This window comes from Vicugna pacos, chromosome 22 (assembly GCF_048564905.1).
Source record: "Vicugna pacos chromosome 22, VicPac4, whole genome shotgun sequence".
Taxonomy (NCBI): Eukaryota; Metazoa; Chordata; class Mammalia; order Artiodactyla; family Camelidae; genus Vicugna; species Vicugna pacos.
In genome coordinates, this window is record NC_133008.1 from 29956511 (window position 1) to 29971998 (window position 15488).

The 15488-nt window shown below is 54.5% G+C and overlaps 2 protein-coding genes across 2 annotated transcripts; one reads left to right on the forward strand and one right to left on the reverse strand.

Annotated features, from left to right (window-relative positions):
- The first annotated feature begins 1261 nt into the window (after positions 1 to 1261).
- On the forward strand, positions 1262 to 7279 carry TMIGD2 (transmembrane and immunoglobulin domain containing 2). Its single transcript, XM_072948214.1, has 5 exons — positions 1262 to 1341; positions 2999 to 3361; positions 6363 to 6398; positions 6474 to 6578; positions 6909 to 7279. The coding sequence occupies exons 1-5, from the start codon at positions 1296 to 1298 to the stop codon at positions 7277 to 7279; spliced, it is 921 nt and encodes a 306-aa protein (XP_072804315.1). The 5' UTR covers positions 1262 to 1295.
- Positions 7280 to 8093: 814 nt separating this feature from the next.
- Positions 8094 to 14417, reverse strand: SHD (Src homology 2 domain containing transforming protein D). The gene is made up of 6 exons (XM_006206386.3): positions 13378 to 14417; positions 12187 to 12292; positions 11920 to 12108; positions 10838 to 10961; positions 9610 to 9729; positions 8094 to 8506 (listed from the first exon to the last, which is right to left on the reverse strand). Exons 1-6 carry the CDS (start codon positions 13672 to 13674, stop codon positions 8320 to 8322), a joined length of 1023 nt encoding a protein of 340 aa, XP_006206448.1. The 5' UTR covers positions 13675 to 14417; the 3' UTR covers positions 8094 to 8319.
- Between the last annotated feature and the right edge of the window lie 1071 nt (positions 14418 to 15488).

A 15488-nucleotide genomic window follows, 5' to 3' on the forward strand; every position in this document is an offset into this window, starting at 1 on the left:
CCCTACACACACATCCACCCCAAGATCTGGCCCTTGACTATTCACGCTTTGCATTTACTGAAAAGCTAAAGTCTTTTGCCTAAGCAGTTGTTCAGTTACCAATGCTGCCTTTCCCTCCCTACATCACAACTGAACTCCTATACATCCCACAAAGCCCCAGATGCTCACATCTCCAGAAGCCTCTCTGCCTGCCCAGAATCCATAGGGCTAGGAATGTCTGCCTGTCCTAGGAATGTCCAGCTCTGTCTAGCCTGTCAGCTGGGGCTGACTTTATCCATGATCTCCAGCATCACCCCTTGCAGAGGACAGGTGAAGAGTGGAATTTCAGAAAGTCCTTTCTGGGGAGGGGGCTATAGCTCACTGGTAGAGCGCATGCTTAGCATGCACAAAGTCCTGGGTTCAACCCCCAGGACCTCCGTTAAAAATAAATTAAATAAATAAATAACCTAAAAGACAAAAAGTCCTTCCTGAAAGTCTGAAGGAGGGGGGAGGCCTGGGCAGCAGGAGGCTGGGAAGCTGTGTGTACCTACTTGGGAGGTGTGGGCAGAGCGCCACCAGAGGGACTTCTCTGTGGTTGACAGGAACATTTCTGTGAAGAACACTGACCCTCTTCTTTCTAGTTGAAAAAGGAGGTCACACTGTGGTCTGAGGTGAGACATTGAGGCCCAGGAATCTGCCACCTCCTCTTCCTCCGGGGCTGGGTACTGCCAGCTGTGATGGGTGCAGGGCTGGGAGAAAGTCTAGAGCCTATGAACCCCCTCAACTGGGCCCCCAAACTTCTCCCCAGACTGTGGGGGTAGGGGAACGCCCCTACCTGCCGCAGGACTCAAAGTCATCAGCAGAAATCCATTTCTCTGAACCTCAAAAGAAGACATCTTAGGGGCAAAATAACTGAGGCTGGGATTCTGCCTTTCTGTCCTCTGCTCAGGCCCGTGTCATCTGTTCCCCTCCCCAGTCCTTGCTTTACCTGCCCTTCCAGTGTGTCCCCCCAACCTAGGCGAGTTTATGTAGTCTTTCAGAAAGATTTTCCCTCACAGTATCTCCATCGCATGTGTATACCACCTTTCAGATTAGGGAAAAAAACCTTTGAGGAAACTGAGGCACGAGGTGACAGGAAGTGGAGCCCCAAGAAGCCGTGGCCACCGGATATCTGCTGGCTGGCCCAGGTGTCACATGCGCCCCTGTGGCAGGGGTGGAGTGTCACATATGCCTTTGTGGCAGGAAGTCTGTCAAATAGGAAGGGGAGTGGAGGTGGTGGGGAGCCACCCAGGAGAGGGGGACCTGATGGGCCAGGAATGGGGTCCCCGGGCATAGTGCTGGTCCTCCTGGTGCAGCTCCGGGGTGAGTACTTGGTCCTCCCTTCCCTCTGTTGCCATCTTCTTGGGGTCCATCGCCCCAGCTGCCTGCCCGTCCAGTTCGGAGCCCCTGCAAACCTTAATCTCTCCGCTGTGCCAGATAGGCTCCGTCTCTCTCCTTGATACTCAGAACTTTACCAGGATTGAAGGACTCTAGCAAGGATCCCCAGAGGGGGCCCCTAGAATAACATTCACACCACAATCTGCAGGTAAGTCTTGTGTGACCCGGCCCCACTGGCATCTCGTGTCTCCACCATCCCCTGCATTCCCTCTCTTTCTGGGGTCCAGTTGCTGACTTCTCTCTCTTTTCTTTTTTCCCTCAACACATCAAACCTGATCCCACCCCGGGGCCTTTGCACGTGCTGTCCCCTCTGCCCAGAACACTCTTGCCCAGATCTCCTCTTTCTAGCTTCAGCTGCAATGGCATCCCAAATGCCAGGAACTTGACACAAATTCACCCCTCTGGGGAGTCTCACAGGCGCTCCTGACTTCTCTTGGCTGAAAACAAACTCTTTCTTTCCCCCAGCCCTGCCTCTCCCTCGGTGTCCTTCATCTTGGAACAAAGCCATTGCTGTTCACGTAGTCCCTCGGGCTAAAACCTTGGAAACCTGCCACCATCCCTCTCTCCCAATTCAGTTCTTCTTGTAGTTCTTCCAGGGGCAACCTTCAAAATCTGTTCAGACTCTGATCTCTTGTTTGAGGGTCTGGCCCCAACTACTGCTCTCCTGGACCCTCATTTCCCAGCAGCCCCGATATCCTCAACGGCATATCTGTTCTTACCACAGCAGTCAACTTAAATTGGACCCCATTTCCTCCCTGCTCCGCTGGTTTCCCGTCACTCGTATATTAAAAAGTAAACTGCTCCTGTTTCCCCGCCCCCACCTCCCTACCTCTGCAGCACCCGACCCCTATGGCCGGCAAGCCTCTTATAAGCCATTCCTTGCCAACTTCTCTGATCCCATTTCCTTCCTCTCTCCCCCTGGCTCACTCTGTTCCAGCCACAGGGGCTCCCTCCCTGTTCCTCCAACTCACCAGGCACAGTCCAGCCTCAGGACTTTTGCACAGGCCATTCCCTCTGTCTGGAGTGCTTCTTCCTCCATATCTTCCTTCCTTCCCATAACTGCCTACTTCTTACCATTCAGATCCTTGCTTAAACGTCGCCTCCTGGGAGAGGCCTTCCCTGACCACTGTCACTCAGTAGACCCTCCTACCTCATCCTTATCCTCTGCTGCTCCTCACCATTCCTTTCTTCCATCATGATTCTCACTTCACGACTTCCTGTGCCTCTCTCTCCCCCTAGACTGTCAGCTCCATGAGGGTAGGGATTTTTGTCTATCTCAGTCACCTCTGTGTCTGAGTCCACAGTATCCAGAACAGGGTCTGGCACACATGAGGTGATATCTACGTGGCTGAGAGCTGGACACGTTATAGAGGCCACCGTGAAATCTCACAAGTGCCGAGAGACTTAGACCCATTCCACCGATGAGGCCACTGAGCTTCAGCAAGCAACGACCTTGCAAAGATCACACAGGTGGCAAGCTTTCAGACTGGTCGTGCCCCATCCCTGTGGCCCGGCTAGCAGAGCAAGTCTCACACTCACACACGTACTGAAAAAGGGCTCACTCACCTCTTCTGTTCCCCAGCCCTGCAAGGAGCCACCGGCCTGAGTGTGCAGCAGGCACCCAAGGTGCTGCAGGTGAGTCAGGACAGCCGAGTGACCTTGGCCTGCCAGGTGGTACAGGCCCCGGCCTGGGAGCGGCTCCATATCGAGTGGACCAAGGACGGAGACACTCTGTGCCAGACACACATCACCAACAGCAGTCTCAGTGTGGGGGTGTGTGGGCCCTGGGGACGGCTCTCCTGGTGGCCACCTGGCCACCTCACCCTGCAGCTGGACCGTGTAGGCCTCAATGACAGCGGGTCCTACGTGTGCTGGGTGACCATGGAGATCCCCGAGTTGGAGGAGGCCCAGGGCAACGGGACGCAGCTCCTAGTGGAGGAAGCAGGTATGAGAGCGAGGGGGGGCAAGCCCGGGGCTTGGAACTCCTAGAATCTTAAGACTCTAGACTCTCAGACTCCTAGAAACACAAATTCTCCCAATCAGATTCTTAGGAACAGAGAGTCTACAAATGCAAGAACATCAAATTCTGGGTGACAGTACCAAAGACACACTGGAACCTACAATTCCAGTCTAGGGCTTGGCAATTTCCTTTGTAAAGGGCCACCTGGTAAATATTTTTTGTTTTGTACACCAGATAGTCTCTGTCGTAACTACTCCACTCTGCCCTCGTAGCATGCAATTCACCATAGATGTACATGTAAGAATGGGCAGGCCTGGGTTCCAATAAAACTTTATTTAAACAAAAAGGCAGTGGGCCAAATTCGACCCACAGGATGTAGTTTGCTGAGCCCTGTTCCAGGATATCACACTCATAAAGACTCTTGAATATATATAATTCTGGATTTTGAGTCAAAACAATCCCATAAAACGTGTTATTCAAGTATATCCTACACACAGAGAAATGTACATGCCAGACGCAGCCAGCTCAATGGACGTCTTAGTTCAGCTGCTGCTATAAAAAAATACTACAGGTTGGGTGGCTTATAAACAACAGATTTATTTCTCATAATTCTGGAGGTTGGAAACCTGAGATCAAAGCAGCGGGGTCGTGTGGTGGTGAGAACCCTCTTCCTGGTTCATCGCCTGCACCCTCTCGCCGTGTCCTCATGTGGCGGAAGGGGTGGAGGTGCTTCCTGGGGTCTTTTTTTATATAAGAGCTCTGACCCCATTCATGAAGGCTCTACCCTCATTCTCTAATCACGGCCCAAAAGCCCCAACCTCCAAATACCATCATATTGGGGGTTAGGATTCAACCTGTGAATTTTGGAGGCACGTATGCAAACCATAGCAATGTATTCTCCCAACCTGAGCACACCCAGGTACCCATCACCCTGCTCAAGAAACATATCTGCCCCCCCAGATCCATCCTCATGCCCCTCTCACACCATCCCGACTTCTAACAGCGTAAATCTATTTTGACTGCTTTCATATTTTATTTAACAACCTAGAACTTGTCTTTTGGTCAACTTATGGGCACATTTCTATTGTGCCTAGGACAATTCCAGAATCTTAAACTACAAATAGAATCTCTCAGTTCTAGAATGCTAGGGACATGAATTCCAGGCCCCCAGAATTACAGCATATGTTCTCAATGGGGACTACCACTCTTAAGGAGGCAAAAATTGGTTTTGGGGGAGCAAAGAAAATCTTACTTTTTTTATACATAAAGCACAGACATGCAGATAAACAGATTTCAGTATATCTGTGATATTAAAATTTCATGGGGGAACAAATTAAGAGTCTTAAAAAGTCTCCTTAGTGGGGGTGATAATGAAAAAAGGTTGAGAAACACTGAAATAAAGGAATGGATGATTCTAGAATCTTAGAATTGTAGTATCGTAAGTACTTTGAATAGACAGGCGCTTAGAGAATTTTGCAGTCTCAGAGTGTGTAAGAGGAAAGAATTCTAGAATTCCAGAATCGAGACTCGACAGCCATTGACTCTCAAGGCTGGCAGAAACTTTCCGGATCAGCTAAACCACCTGCAGCTGCCTTGGTTTACAGAGGATGAAGCCACACACACAAGCCAGGGGTGCTGCCAGCTTTCCTGGGAGCCCCAGCCACACATTTCTCCGACTCCCTGACACCCCCTCATGGGCTAAACCCTAAATGAGGCGGGAGACCCAAGCTGACCCAGATAGGGTCCTGCTTTCTCAGAGGTTCTGGAGGGCCTTGTGTCCATGCCCAGCCCCTATCAGGCAGAACGGAGAACTGCCCGCAGGCTCCCACCTCCGAAGTCCCTGTCTCTCCAGCTGGCAGGACCCACCCACTGCCTGCCTCCAAGGCGGTGTGTTATGGCTGTCCTGCCTGCCCCCCATCCCTCCAAGTGACGAAGGGGCCAATTACCAATTAGCAGAGGCGGGGTGGCAGAGGCACCAGGTTGTGAATTGTTGGCAGCTGTGAGGGAGTGGGAGCGGGCGGGCACGGGTCCAGCTCCACACAGCTGGCTTCCTCACCCCTGAACAGCTGCTTGGCAGCCCCCCGACCCCGGGACCACTGCCAGCTTTAGAATCTGCAGAATGAAGGGGCTGGGGGCACCTGGACTCATTCCAGTCACAGAAGAAGGAGCCTCTGGCTGGGATTCATGTCAATTATAATTATAATTTAAAATATAAAAGCACATGCCCATTCTGCTATTCACTTGCTGTGTGACCTTGGGCAAGTAACTTGACCCCTCTGTGCCTGTTTCCTTAGTTATCAAAATACAGCTTATAGTGCTTTCCTCATCAGAGTAGTTGAATTTAAAGGAAGCATACCGGAAGAGTTTATTACAGGGTCTGGGACATAGTAAGTCCTCAATAAACAGAAGTGGTTATTATTGTGTCTGTGGTGCTGATTATTCAGCAAGACTCAAATGTTCAGGCCAGTGTAAGTTTTTGTTTGTTTGTTTTCTGAAACAGTGAAAGTGGTGGGGGAGCTGAGGGGAGCAATGCCTTTGCTCAAAGCAGGGTGTGCGACCCCAGGCAAGTGACTCAGGCTCTCTGAGGCTCAAAAAACAGGAGCCATGAGGATGATGGGTCCCATGACCAGGAGGATGGAGCTCATGGTGGGGTTGATGAAGTTCATGGTGAGGACGATGGGACTCATGGGGGGGATGATAAGGTTTGTGATGGGAGTGGTGTAGACTATTATGGGAGCAATGGGGCTCACGATGAAAAAGTCCTGTTGGCAGTTATTTCACAATAACTCAGCAAAACAGTAATGATTAGTCTCATTTTTCAGAAGAGGAAACAGGTTCACAGCAAATACTTCCCTAAACTCACACAGCACGGCAGGGGCAGGAACCCTGAGGTCCCATAAGGGGTAGAGGGACTCTTACCCTGAAGGGGTGCAGGAAGCTGGACTCAAAGGTGAGCACCCCTGAGACGTAGGTTTCTTCTCTGCAGACGGCTCGCCGCTGAACCTGGACCAGAGCTTCTCAGGTGAGCTCCGCCCACGTGTCCCTCCTCTAGCCCCGCCCCCCGTCGGACCACCCACAACCTTCCCTCCCCTCCAAGGGCTCTTCCTCGCGCTGCTGGTGACGGGGGCTGTGGCTGTGGCCGCTTTCGCTCTGGGCGCCTGGATCTGGGGCCGCCGCCGCCGCCGCCGGCACACGGACGCAGGTAGGGAGCCGCGCAGGCAGCGTCGCGGAGGGCAGACGGTTCCCACGGGCGCTGACATCCCCTGGCGACTCCGCCCCCGGGTGGCGGAGGCGGGAACTGCAGCTGCGAGAGGATAGACTACATCCCTGTCTGGCTTCCATACCTGCCCCTTTTGGAAGTGGGGAGGGTGGGGCTGGAGGGGCAGAGAAGAGGAATAGATGGAGAAGCCTGGTCCCTACACCCATGTTTTTCAGAAGTATAGACAAAGCCCCCAGAAGTGAGCTGGAGCGGGCCAGGCTCTCTTAAGTGACTGTCCCCTCTTGGTGTCATACCCTCCGCTTTCCAATGCAGGGAATCCAGTCTACAGCAACGTCCTATACCGGCCCCGGAAGACCCCCCAAAAGAGTGAGGCATGGTCTGTGGAGGGGAAGGTGCTGGACATCCCCAGGGAGGATGAGAATAGCCAAAGCTTCTATCTGATCTCTTTTCCCCAGCCCCCCACCCCCAAGCGGCATCTAGCTCCCAAATCCTGCCCCAGGCCCAGGCCCAGTCCCCCCATCTCTACAGTCAGAGTCTCTCCTGGCCCAGGCTCCTCTGGGCAGCCAAGGCCAAGAGCATTCCCGGGAGTGGGAAGGGGAATCAGAACCCCTAGACCCAGAGAGGATCCCCCAGCAGCTGTGACTGATTCCAAGGGGATCAGGGAGTCCAGTAGCCCAGCCTGAGACCCCCATCCTTATCTCTGTGAGGCTGGACCTCTCCCTTGCCCCCAGAACACCAAATAAAAGCTTGTAAAGAAAGCAAAGCCAGGATTTGTGGCAATTTGGGAATGCTGAAGAGATCAGTCATCTGGGGGGGGGCCTCAGAGGACCACTGTGGTGAGGGCTCTTTGACGACTCACCAGCTTCCTTCCTCTTATCCTTGGAGGGACATGTCCAATTAGCAGAGAAGTGATGTCCCTAGTCTCTGAATAGTGCCCTTAGCTGAAAGCTCTCCCCCTCCCCAACTGGTATCTCCCCACAGGCAGGCTTCGAGTCCGGTGCGGTGGGGGGGGTGAAGGGAGAGGGGGCAGTGAGTGGGGAGATTGGGGCTTCCTGGCATTTATCGGTCCCGGGTCCCTGTCCGACTGTCACCTTGAAGTGACACCAGCTGGGCTGGCTCCCTTCCCCCCTTCTGCTGTTTCCATGGGGACAGATGTCCTTTCTGCAGCTGCATCAGCCGGTGGCCACCCACAGGGATGGGGAGGAGGAGCGGGGTGGGGGTGGGGTTGGCCAGAGAGCCTTGGCCCCTTGGTGTCTCCATCTTTTTTGTCTGTAGGTCTCTGCTCTCTCCGGGTTTTTATCTGCCTCCATATCTCTCTCTCCCTGCCTGTCTCCAGCTCTCCGAGTTTTGGTCCCTCCCTGTGAGCCATTCAGGCACCAACCCCAGCTCCGTACCCCAAAACCAGGGGCTGGGGGTGCTCTTCCCCCTCCAAGGGTCTGTCTCCCCTCCTCCTTCCGAGGGGCTGAGATCCCCATCTCCCAGAAAGGACACCTGAAACATACAATAACTTATTTATTTTCCAGGCCAGAGGAGGGTTTCCAGACACCATTCTGGGCCATAGAACCCAGAAGGGGGCCGAGCAGGGCGACTCTGATGAGGACCCAGGGCCTGAGGGACAGGGAGTGTCTCCATCTAGCCTCCTCCAGGGCTGGAAAGACCTCCAACGTTTGCAGCCAGTGTTTCTGGGTCCTTGCAGCCCAAGGCGGGAGGCTGAGGCTCCCGGTCAGGGGGTCTGTGAGACCACTGGGTACAGCAGGGCCAGATGCTCAGCGCCCTGCACGGGCAGCGGGCGGGAGCTATAATGGAGCACCAGTTCGGGCACGCTGGCGAAGGGGCCACTGTGCTGACCCAGCACCAACTGGTTCTCTCGGGTCCGTGCGAACTTCAGATGCAGGAAGCCCTGGCTGCTCCTGGAGGAGAGGGGTCAGAGGAGGCACCCACACTCTCCAACCCTCAAGTCACCACCTCGTGGAGCCCAGGAGCTCTGGGCTGGCATTCCAAAATACTTCTGGTTAACAGCCACTTGACGTCAAGCTGCCGGCTAGTTCCCCACTGCAGGGAACCCTTCCAAGCTTGTCCCCAAACAAGGCAGGCTGGAGCTCCTACGAGGTGGAGGTCCCTCCCCGGGAACACGGAAGGCACTTTCTCTCCAAACCTCCTGACTCCTTTTGCTACCTGTCGTGGGCTCCTCGCTAGTTACCCTCAGTCTAGGGTCCCTTTCCTTTCTCTCCATCTCTGGTGGGGGGAATGAGAGAGAATCTGGAAATTATTTTATCATCATTATTAATATGAATTAAGCACTTCCTGTTTCCTAGGCATTATTCTTAATGCTTTGTCACGTTTTTGTTTTGTTTCATTTTCCCATGTAATCATCACAGTATTATAAAGACGTCGATGCTATTATTATGCTCATTTTACAGCTGAGGAAACCGAGGCCCAGAGAGGTTGAATGACTTAGCCGAGGTCACACAGCTACAAAGTGGCAGAGGCAGGATATGGACCTGGTTCCAAACCCTCTTCAACCCTGACCTTCTAGGAATCTCACACTCAGATGTCTGGTAGACTCTTAGGAGGGTTTTATAATCAGACAGTTAGAATCTTAGGCAGAGAAGCACGTAGAACTGAAGTCTCAGACTGAGATTTCTACACTCTGAGATTCTGGCCCTGGACGCATACAAATGGATGTACTTCAACTTCTGGGCTGGAGGGGGATCCGAAGGGACTCCCTAGTTCCCCACCTCACTCAAGTCCTAGATCTACTGAATGGCCTCTTATCTGTCTTCCTACATACCTCTAGTGACAGTAAGCTCATTCTCAGTGGAAACCACACTGGTGCCTGCCTCCTCAGAAGTCCCACCACTGGCCTGAAAACTCCATCCATGAGCCCTGAAAGTCCCGCCCACTGGCTGTAGGAGCCACACCTCTCTGCTCCCACTGAATTCAACTGAAAGCATGATAGTCAAAAGCATGCAGTCCTGTGACCCTCTATCCCTTCAGGGGGCTGGGGTCTCACCTGAGGGACAGGGAGCAGTCTTGGGGGCTGGTCTCGCTGAGCCGCACGAGGTAGCTGCCTTCCTTGCAGAGCGACAGGAGGTTCTCCGCATCTGCCCGGCTCAGCGGGCCGTGAAACCACCTAGCGGGTGGAGATGGATGTCTCCTGAAGGGCGATCCCCCTTCCAACACACCCTGAGGCTGAGTGCAGGTACAGCTCATTCAAGGACTTGTGACGTCCAGGCAAACAAGTGAGAAAAATTCCCTTGGATTTCTCAAGAGGAGCCTAGTTTTCAGGCAGACAAGGTTTTCCTCTGGGAGGCAGCTGAGCCGAGGTCAATCTGGAGCTGCTCCTTTCAATTAAACACGTACGCCTGACCTTGATCTTTAATCTCCCTCAGCTGGGTCCCCAAGTGTTCTCAACCCCTCCCTAATCCCTCAGCTCCAATCACTTGCATAACACTTTCATGAGATTCGCCACAACCTGTATCCCCACCCACCGGTACCATTGTTTAATTTTTTTTTTAATGCGCTGAAAGAGAGGATAGCAGTGCCAGCAAGGTGTCAAAGATAGATAAGCACCAGTTGTTTGTATTGAAAGAAAATACCCTGTGCTTCAGCGTGAATTAGGCAGTTTTGTACTTCCCAAAGAGTTTGAGAATGACTATGATAAACACACCCCAGTACCCCTGGGCTGGGCTCTAGAGGCTCAAGGAGCTCCTCCAGGAATGACTAGGCTGGAGAGACACAGAGAACATCCAGCCCCTCCCAGCTTGGGAGCTTCACCCTAGCCTAAAGTTTGGACCCCTTCACAATCCTGCTCCCCCCACTGTCATCATAAAATCTCGTGGCGGTGAGAATGACTTTTGTGTCTTTGGCTTAGAAGTCCCAGTCAAGGGCAGGGAGGAAATCCCCTTTTATTCTGTTTGAAGCAGGCACTGTCTTGGGGGTGATGAACACCGGGGTTCAGAGAAGTTAAGTGACTTGCCCAAGGTCACACAGCCAAAGGATACAGAGAAAGGATTTGAACCAAGAATCTGACGCTAGAGGTAATGGAAACTCCATCTGATTCTTTGAACCGAGATGGCCCACAGCAGGCGCTGGCACCCAGTGAAGATTAGCTGAAGAAACAAACGAAGTGAATGAATGAATCGAAGTGTCTCCAGCCTCCCTGGTCTGAGGAATCTGTGGCTGGTATGGGGTGGGGAGGGATTTAACTGGGCTCTTCCATCTTTCGCTTCCCCACTCACGGCTGTTTTTCCAGGGGCAGGGCCAGGTCCACACGCTCTGCGGGCTGGGGGCTTCTGGGCGGGGGTCTCCGGAGCTCCTTGGCTGAGCCTGAGGTTCTTTCCCACTCCGGACTGTCAAACTGCACTGGACAAGGAGGTTTAGAGAGAAGAGTTAAGTTCCGCTTACCTGGGGTAGGGGGCAAGCCAATGGAATTTCAGTAGGAAGGCGGTGCCAACTTGGGGCAACCTATTAGAATCCAAAAGAGGAGGGGCTGGGTTTGAGGCGGGGGCAAGACTGGTACACAAGCAACCAACCGGGGGCTTCAGAAGAAAGCAGTGTGGTCATTCATCAGTCTAGGGGCAAAGAGGGGCTGGTAGTTCCATGAGTAATAAATCAGAGAGCAGGGGGCGTGGCTAGAGAGGTGGGTTGGAACTTCTGCCTGATTCTGGCCAAGTCATAGAGCTAGAAAATTACTCCCAATATGCAGACAGACAGACTGAGGCACTGTGTCCCAATTTCCCTTACAGTCATACAACTTCTGGGGCAGATTTTGGTTTGCACAACTCTTCCTAGTCCAAGTTATTTTATTTTTTAAAGCTGACCTTAATATTGGGGTTCAGAGACTTATCCAAGCTTACCCAACTCAATTAGGAATTGAGTCCAAGAAATGCTACCCTCTTCCCTAATGGCTCCTGAATAATTGAGCACTTTAGCACTCAATTTACAAGTACCCTGTTGGATGGGTACTAGAATGATCCCTATTTTACAGGTAAGGGAACTGAGACTTAGGGAGATCAAGTAATTTGCCCAAGTAAGTGACCCAAACTCAGGTCTAGTCTGACACCAAAGCCTATTCCTGCACTATACGGAGCAGAATGAGTACGTTCCATTGCACTCTAAAAGGGGTTTCAGTTTTCAAGGGAGATTCAGGTTCTTGCAGGAAGAGGAATTTATGACCAACAGTCATTCACACTTTAGTGAGAATTAACACACTACCAAAGTGTCAGGTGATGGGAATTTACTTGAAATTTGAAACAGGGGATGTGACCCGAGCAGAAAATAGAGGGAGGCAGGCATTCAGAGGTCAGGGTCAGAGAAGCACCTGCAAATGCCTTGGAGATGTGGTCTTTCTTCCACTCCCAGGGCTGGTCATACTCATCCGCTGGCCGTTCATCCTCCTGGGGCAGCCGACTCTGTCGAGGTTTCTGCCCTGAAGGAGGCCCATCTCCCGGCTCTTGGTCCTGCTCCTCATAGGGAGTGTCATACAGCTGCACCCCTCTGCCTGGCAGTTCTGGGAGGTTGAGGACAGTGGTCAACTCCCACTCCCACCTGGGGCCCTAACACCTTCCCCCAGGCCCTGCTCACTCACCACTCATGACTCGCTGGGCATCGTAGGGCTCCATGTAGCCATCATCCGCGGGTGGGGGATGAGGCTGGGCATCAAAGGGGTCTGAGTACTCAGTGTCGACTTCGGACTGGAGAAAGGAAGGAAGGGGAGGGGGCCAAGGGTTCAGGGGGATCAAGCCTAGCCCTGGGTACCTCTGCTGGGCAATAGTACAGCCCTTGCCTGCCATCTCTGGGCCAACTGACACACCCCTTCCAAGCAAGTAGTCTTCTCTTCCACTCACAAGTGTCTATAGACAGATGCCAGCTTCCCTTGCTTTTTTCCTCCATGCTGTTCTAATTCTCCCTGACACAGAACCTCTACCTCCCTCCTTCAATAATTTTAATGTTTATCAGATGTCAGTACTATTCTAAAGGCTTCACATACATTTACGTGTAATACCAACACTTAACAGTAAGTACATTAGCCCCTTTCTTTATGGAGGAAGAAACCAAGGCACAGAGAGGGCAAGTGACTTGCTCAGGGTCACACAGCTGATAAGTAAAAGGCAGGGTTTGATCCTAAGTTGTCTGCTTCCCCTGCCTCCTCCTACCTTTCTCTGTGCCATTAACCACTACCCAACGCAGCTTCCCGTAACCTTCCTAGAAGCCTTCTATTTGTCTACTGAGGGTTTGGGGTGGACTCCCTGATCCTCTAGGAAAAATGCTGAAAAAAGCACGGGCATTGGAGGCAGGTCTGGGTACAAAAAGTTCTAACAAACTAGAGCCATGTGAGCTTGGGACAGTCACTTCTCTTCTGTGAACCTCAGTTTCCACTTCTGTAAAATGGGAGTAATAACAGAAGCGGGGTGAGGAGTAGTGCCGAGGGTGTTCCAGACCTGACTCACTCATACTTGTTTTAGGAAGATACCTCCAGCTGCCAAGAGGAAGGGAAGCTGGGAGGAGGGATCTGGCAGGGGGGAACCGGGAAGGAGGAGGACAAGGGGACACAGCAGGGCCAGTCAGCGGCAGGAGGACAGCCAACGCTGCACACTGAAGAGGGACAGAGAGCAAACTCTGCCAAGCAGGTGGAGGATTGGGAAGTGTCTGGCCCGTGCCCTGGCCTGCCCTTGGGGTCACACATAAAACAACATCCCCAAAGTCCAGGGGAGACCCAGCCTGGCCCTCCCCACCCAGTCTCCTGGGGCCATCCAGCCTCTGGGACTTAGCCACGCACCTCTTCCCTGGGCCCGCCCAGCAAAACCTTTGCTCTGGCCAAGTCGGCTGCCTCCACCTTGATGAGCCGGTGCTTCGGAGAGTCGTACTTGGCGTCCCCAGGGCCCTTGGAGTCCACGGGCCCCGTGGCGTCGAGCTCCAGGCGGCTGTCGGCGTCCTCATAGGGGTCCTCAAAGTCCAGATCCTTCTGTTCCCGATAGGCCCGCAGGATGTCGCTCTCCGTGTAGTCGGGGGTGGGCGGCTGCGGAGGGGGCCTCCGACCGCCAAAGCTCAGGTAGTCTCGTAGCCACTTGGCCATCTGAGCGCGTGTCTCCCCAAACCTGTCCACCGTCAGAGGCGGACCCACATGCCCCCTTCTTGGACCCCTTCCTCGGTAGAGTCTCCAGGGAGGAGGAGGAGAAGGGAGGAAGGAGAGAAAGGAGGAGAAAGACCCGGTGTGCCCCTTGCTTGGGGTCAGCAGAGGGTGAAAAGGGGAGAAAAAGGAGGAGATAGAGGTGGGAGAAAGAGAAGGAGGGAAGAGGAGCGAAAGCGCACCTTAGCCCGGCTCCGGAAGGACAGCGTGGGAAGGGGGCGCTCCGCAGGGCCCTGAACGCCGAGCGCGGGGTCGACCGGCCGGAGCTAGGGGCATCCGCGGAGGCGCGCAGAGTTCCCACCGGCAGCGCGGTCTCCGTGCGCGGCTCGGCCGCCCGCTGTCTACGGGAAGCTCGAGGATCCCCTCCTGGAAGCCAGGAGCCGGGGACCCGGGAAAGCGCCGCCTGCGGACGCCCGCAAGCCCTGGCTCAGCCTAGACGCCTGGGTTCTCAGCGCAGCGGGCGGGCTCCCCGGGGACCCGGGCTCCACGCACAAAGTTGGACCGCGGGGACGGTGACCCCGGTGCCGCGCATCCTTTGTTGCGCTCCTCGCCGCTCCGGGGGGAGCCCCAATCCCGCGGCCCCGGGGCCCGGCCGCCTCGATCCGGCCCCGGCCGCTGGCACAAAGGGAAATAAAATCTCCTCCAATCCCCCTTCACGCTTTCGGAGAGACTTTAGCCGCGCCGGCAGCGCACGGTCGGGAGGTGGGACTTTGGGGAGGGGGCGCTCGGGCGGACGCCCCAGCCCCACCAGCTCCGGGCAGCGTCCGGGGCAGCGACGTCAGGGCTTCCCCCCCCACCACCGCGTCTTCCCCCGCCCCCTCCCCCCACCCGCGCTCCCCTCGGAGGTGACTGAGACCTTCAGCTGTTCTGGGGAGGGAGCGGGGCCACTGCCGGTGGGGGGAGGAGGGATGCGGGGCGGGAGTCGCGGGGGGCTGAGGCCGCGGCGACTGGACAGTGACCCGAAGGACCCAGGCTGGCAGGAGCGAGAGAGAAGCGCGGGAGGTGGGAACCAACAGAGGCTGATCTTGCTCGGGAGAGCGAGAGGTGCTGAGGTGGGGAGGTGGGAGAGGGAGTGGAGGTGGAAATTGGCTGGGAAATGGGGGGCTGGACTTGACCGCCAGAAAAGGTGAAATTGACCGGCAGAGGGGGTGAGAGTCGCCACTGCTGAGGACTGAAATCGACCAAGGATCTGAGGTGAAACTGACCAGGGGACTGGGAGTGTGGAAATTGTTCCAGAGGTCACTGGCTAAAATGGATATCGACGCAGCCAGCTGAAGGAAGAGGGCAGACGACAGAAGCGACGGGTTTCTGCCTTCCCCTCCCCCAAGAGGGCTCTTCTCCGTCCCCTCTTCCCAGGGGACTAAGTGCAGGATGGGGGAAGGGGGCTGGGGCAGCTGGCCATGGGAAGGGAGATGGTATCTGTGCCTGCGTGTCTTCAGCATCTGTCCTTTTGTGGTTTCTGGGGGTGGAGGCAGGGAGGGGTACAAATGAGAGAGGTCTCCCTCTTGCCTGGCCTGGCTGCCTGTAGGCAGCTGCAGCTGTCTGGGGGTGAGGACGCTAAGGGGTTAGGGGGCAGTGAGAGAGGCAAAGGGAGCTGCTGGCCGGTTCTAGAGCAAACACATTTTTTCTTTTCCCATAAAGGGGCTTGCTCAGTTCCCCCTAATAGTGCAGTAAGAGAGGGGTGGTCAGAAAGGATGGGCCCTCAGATTTTCTTCTCCAAGCCCCCTAGGGTAGGCAGGTGCCTATGGCTTGGAGGGGAG

Bases quoted from the DNA above. Each gene is read 5' to 3' on its own strand.
- TMIGD2 (XM_072948214.1), top strand. From the start codon at position 1,296: ATGGGGTCCCCGGGCATAGTGCTGGTCCTCCTGGTGCAGCTCCGGG. The intron at 3,362-6,362 runs GTATGAGAGCGA...TCTTCTCTGCAG, and splicing joins GCTCCTAGTGGAGGAAGCAG to ACGGCTCGCCGCTGAACCTG. The intron at 6,579-6,908 runs GTAGGGAGCCGC...TTTCCAATGCAG, and splicing joins CCGCCGGCACACGGACGCAG to GGAATCCAGTCTACAGCAAC.
- SHD (XM_006206386.3), bottom strand. From the start codon at position 13,674: ATGGCCAAGTGGCTACGAGACTACCTGAGCTTTGGCGGTCGGAGGCCC. The intron at 12,293-13,377 runs GTGCGTGGCTAA...TCCTTTCTCCAG, and splicing joins TGGGCGGGCCCAGGGAAGAG to TCCGAAGTCGACACTGAGTA. The intron at 12,109-12,186 runs GTGAGTGAGCAG...TCAACCTCCCAG, and splicing joins TGCCCAGCGAGTCATGAGTG to AACTGCCAGGCAGAGGGGTG.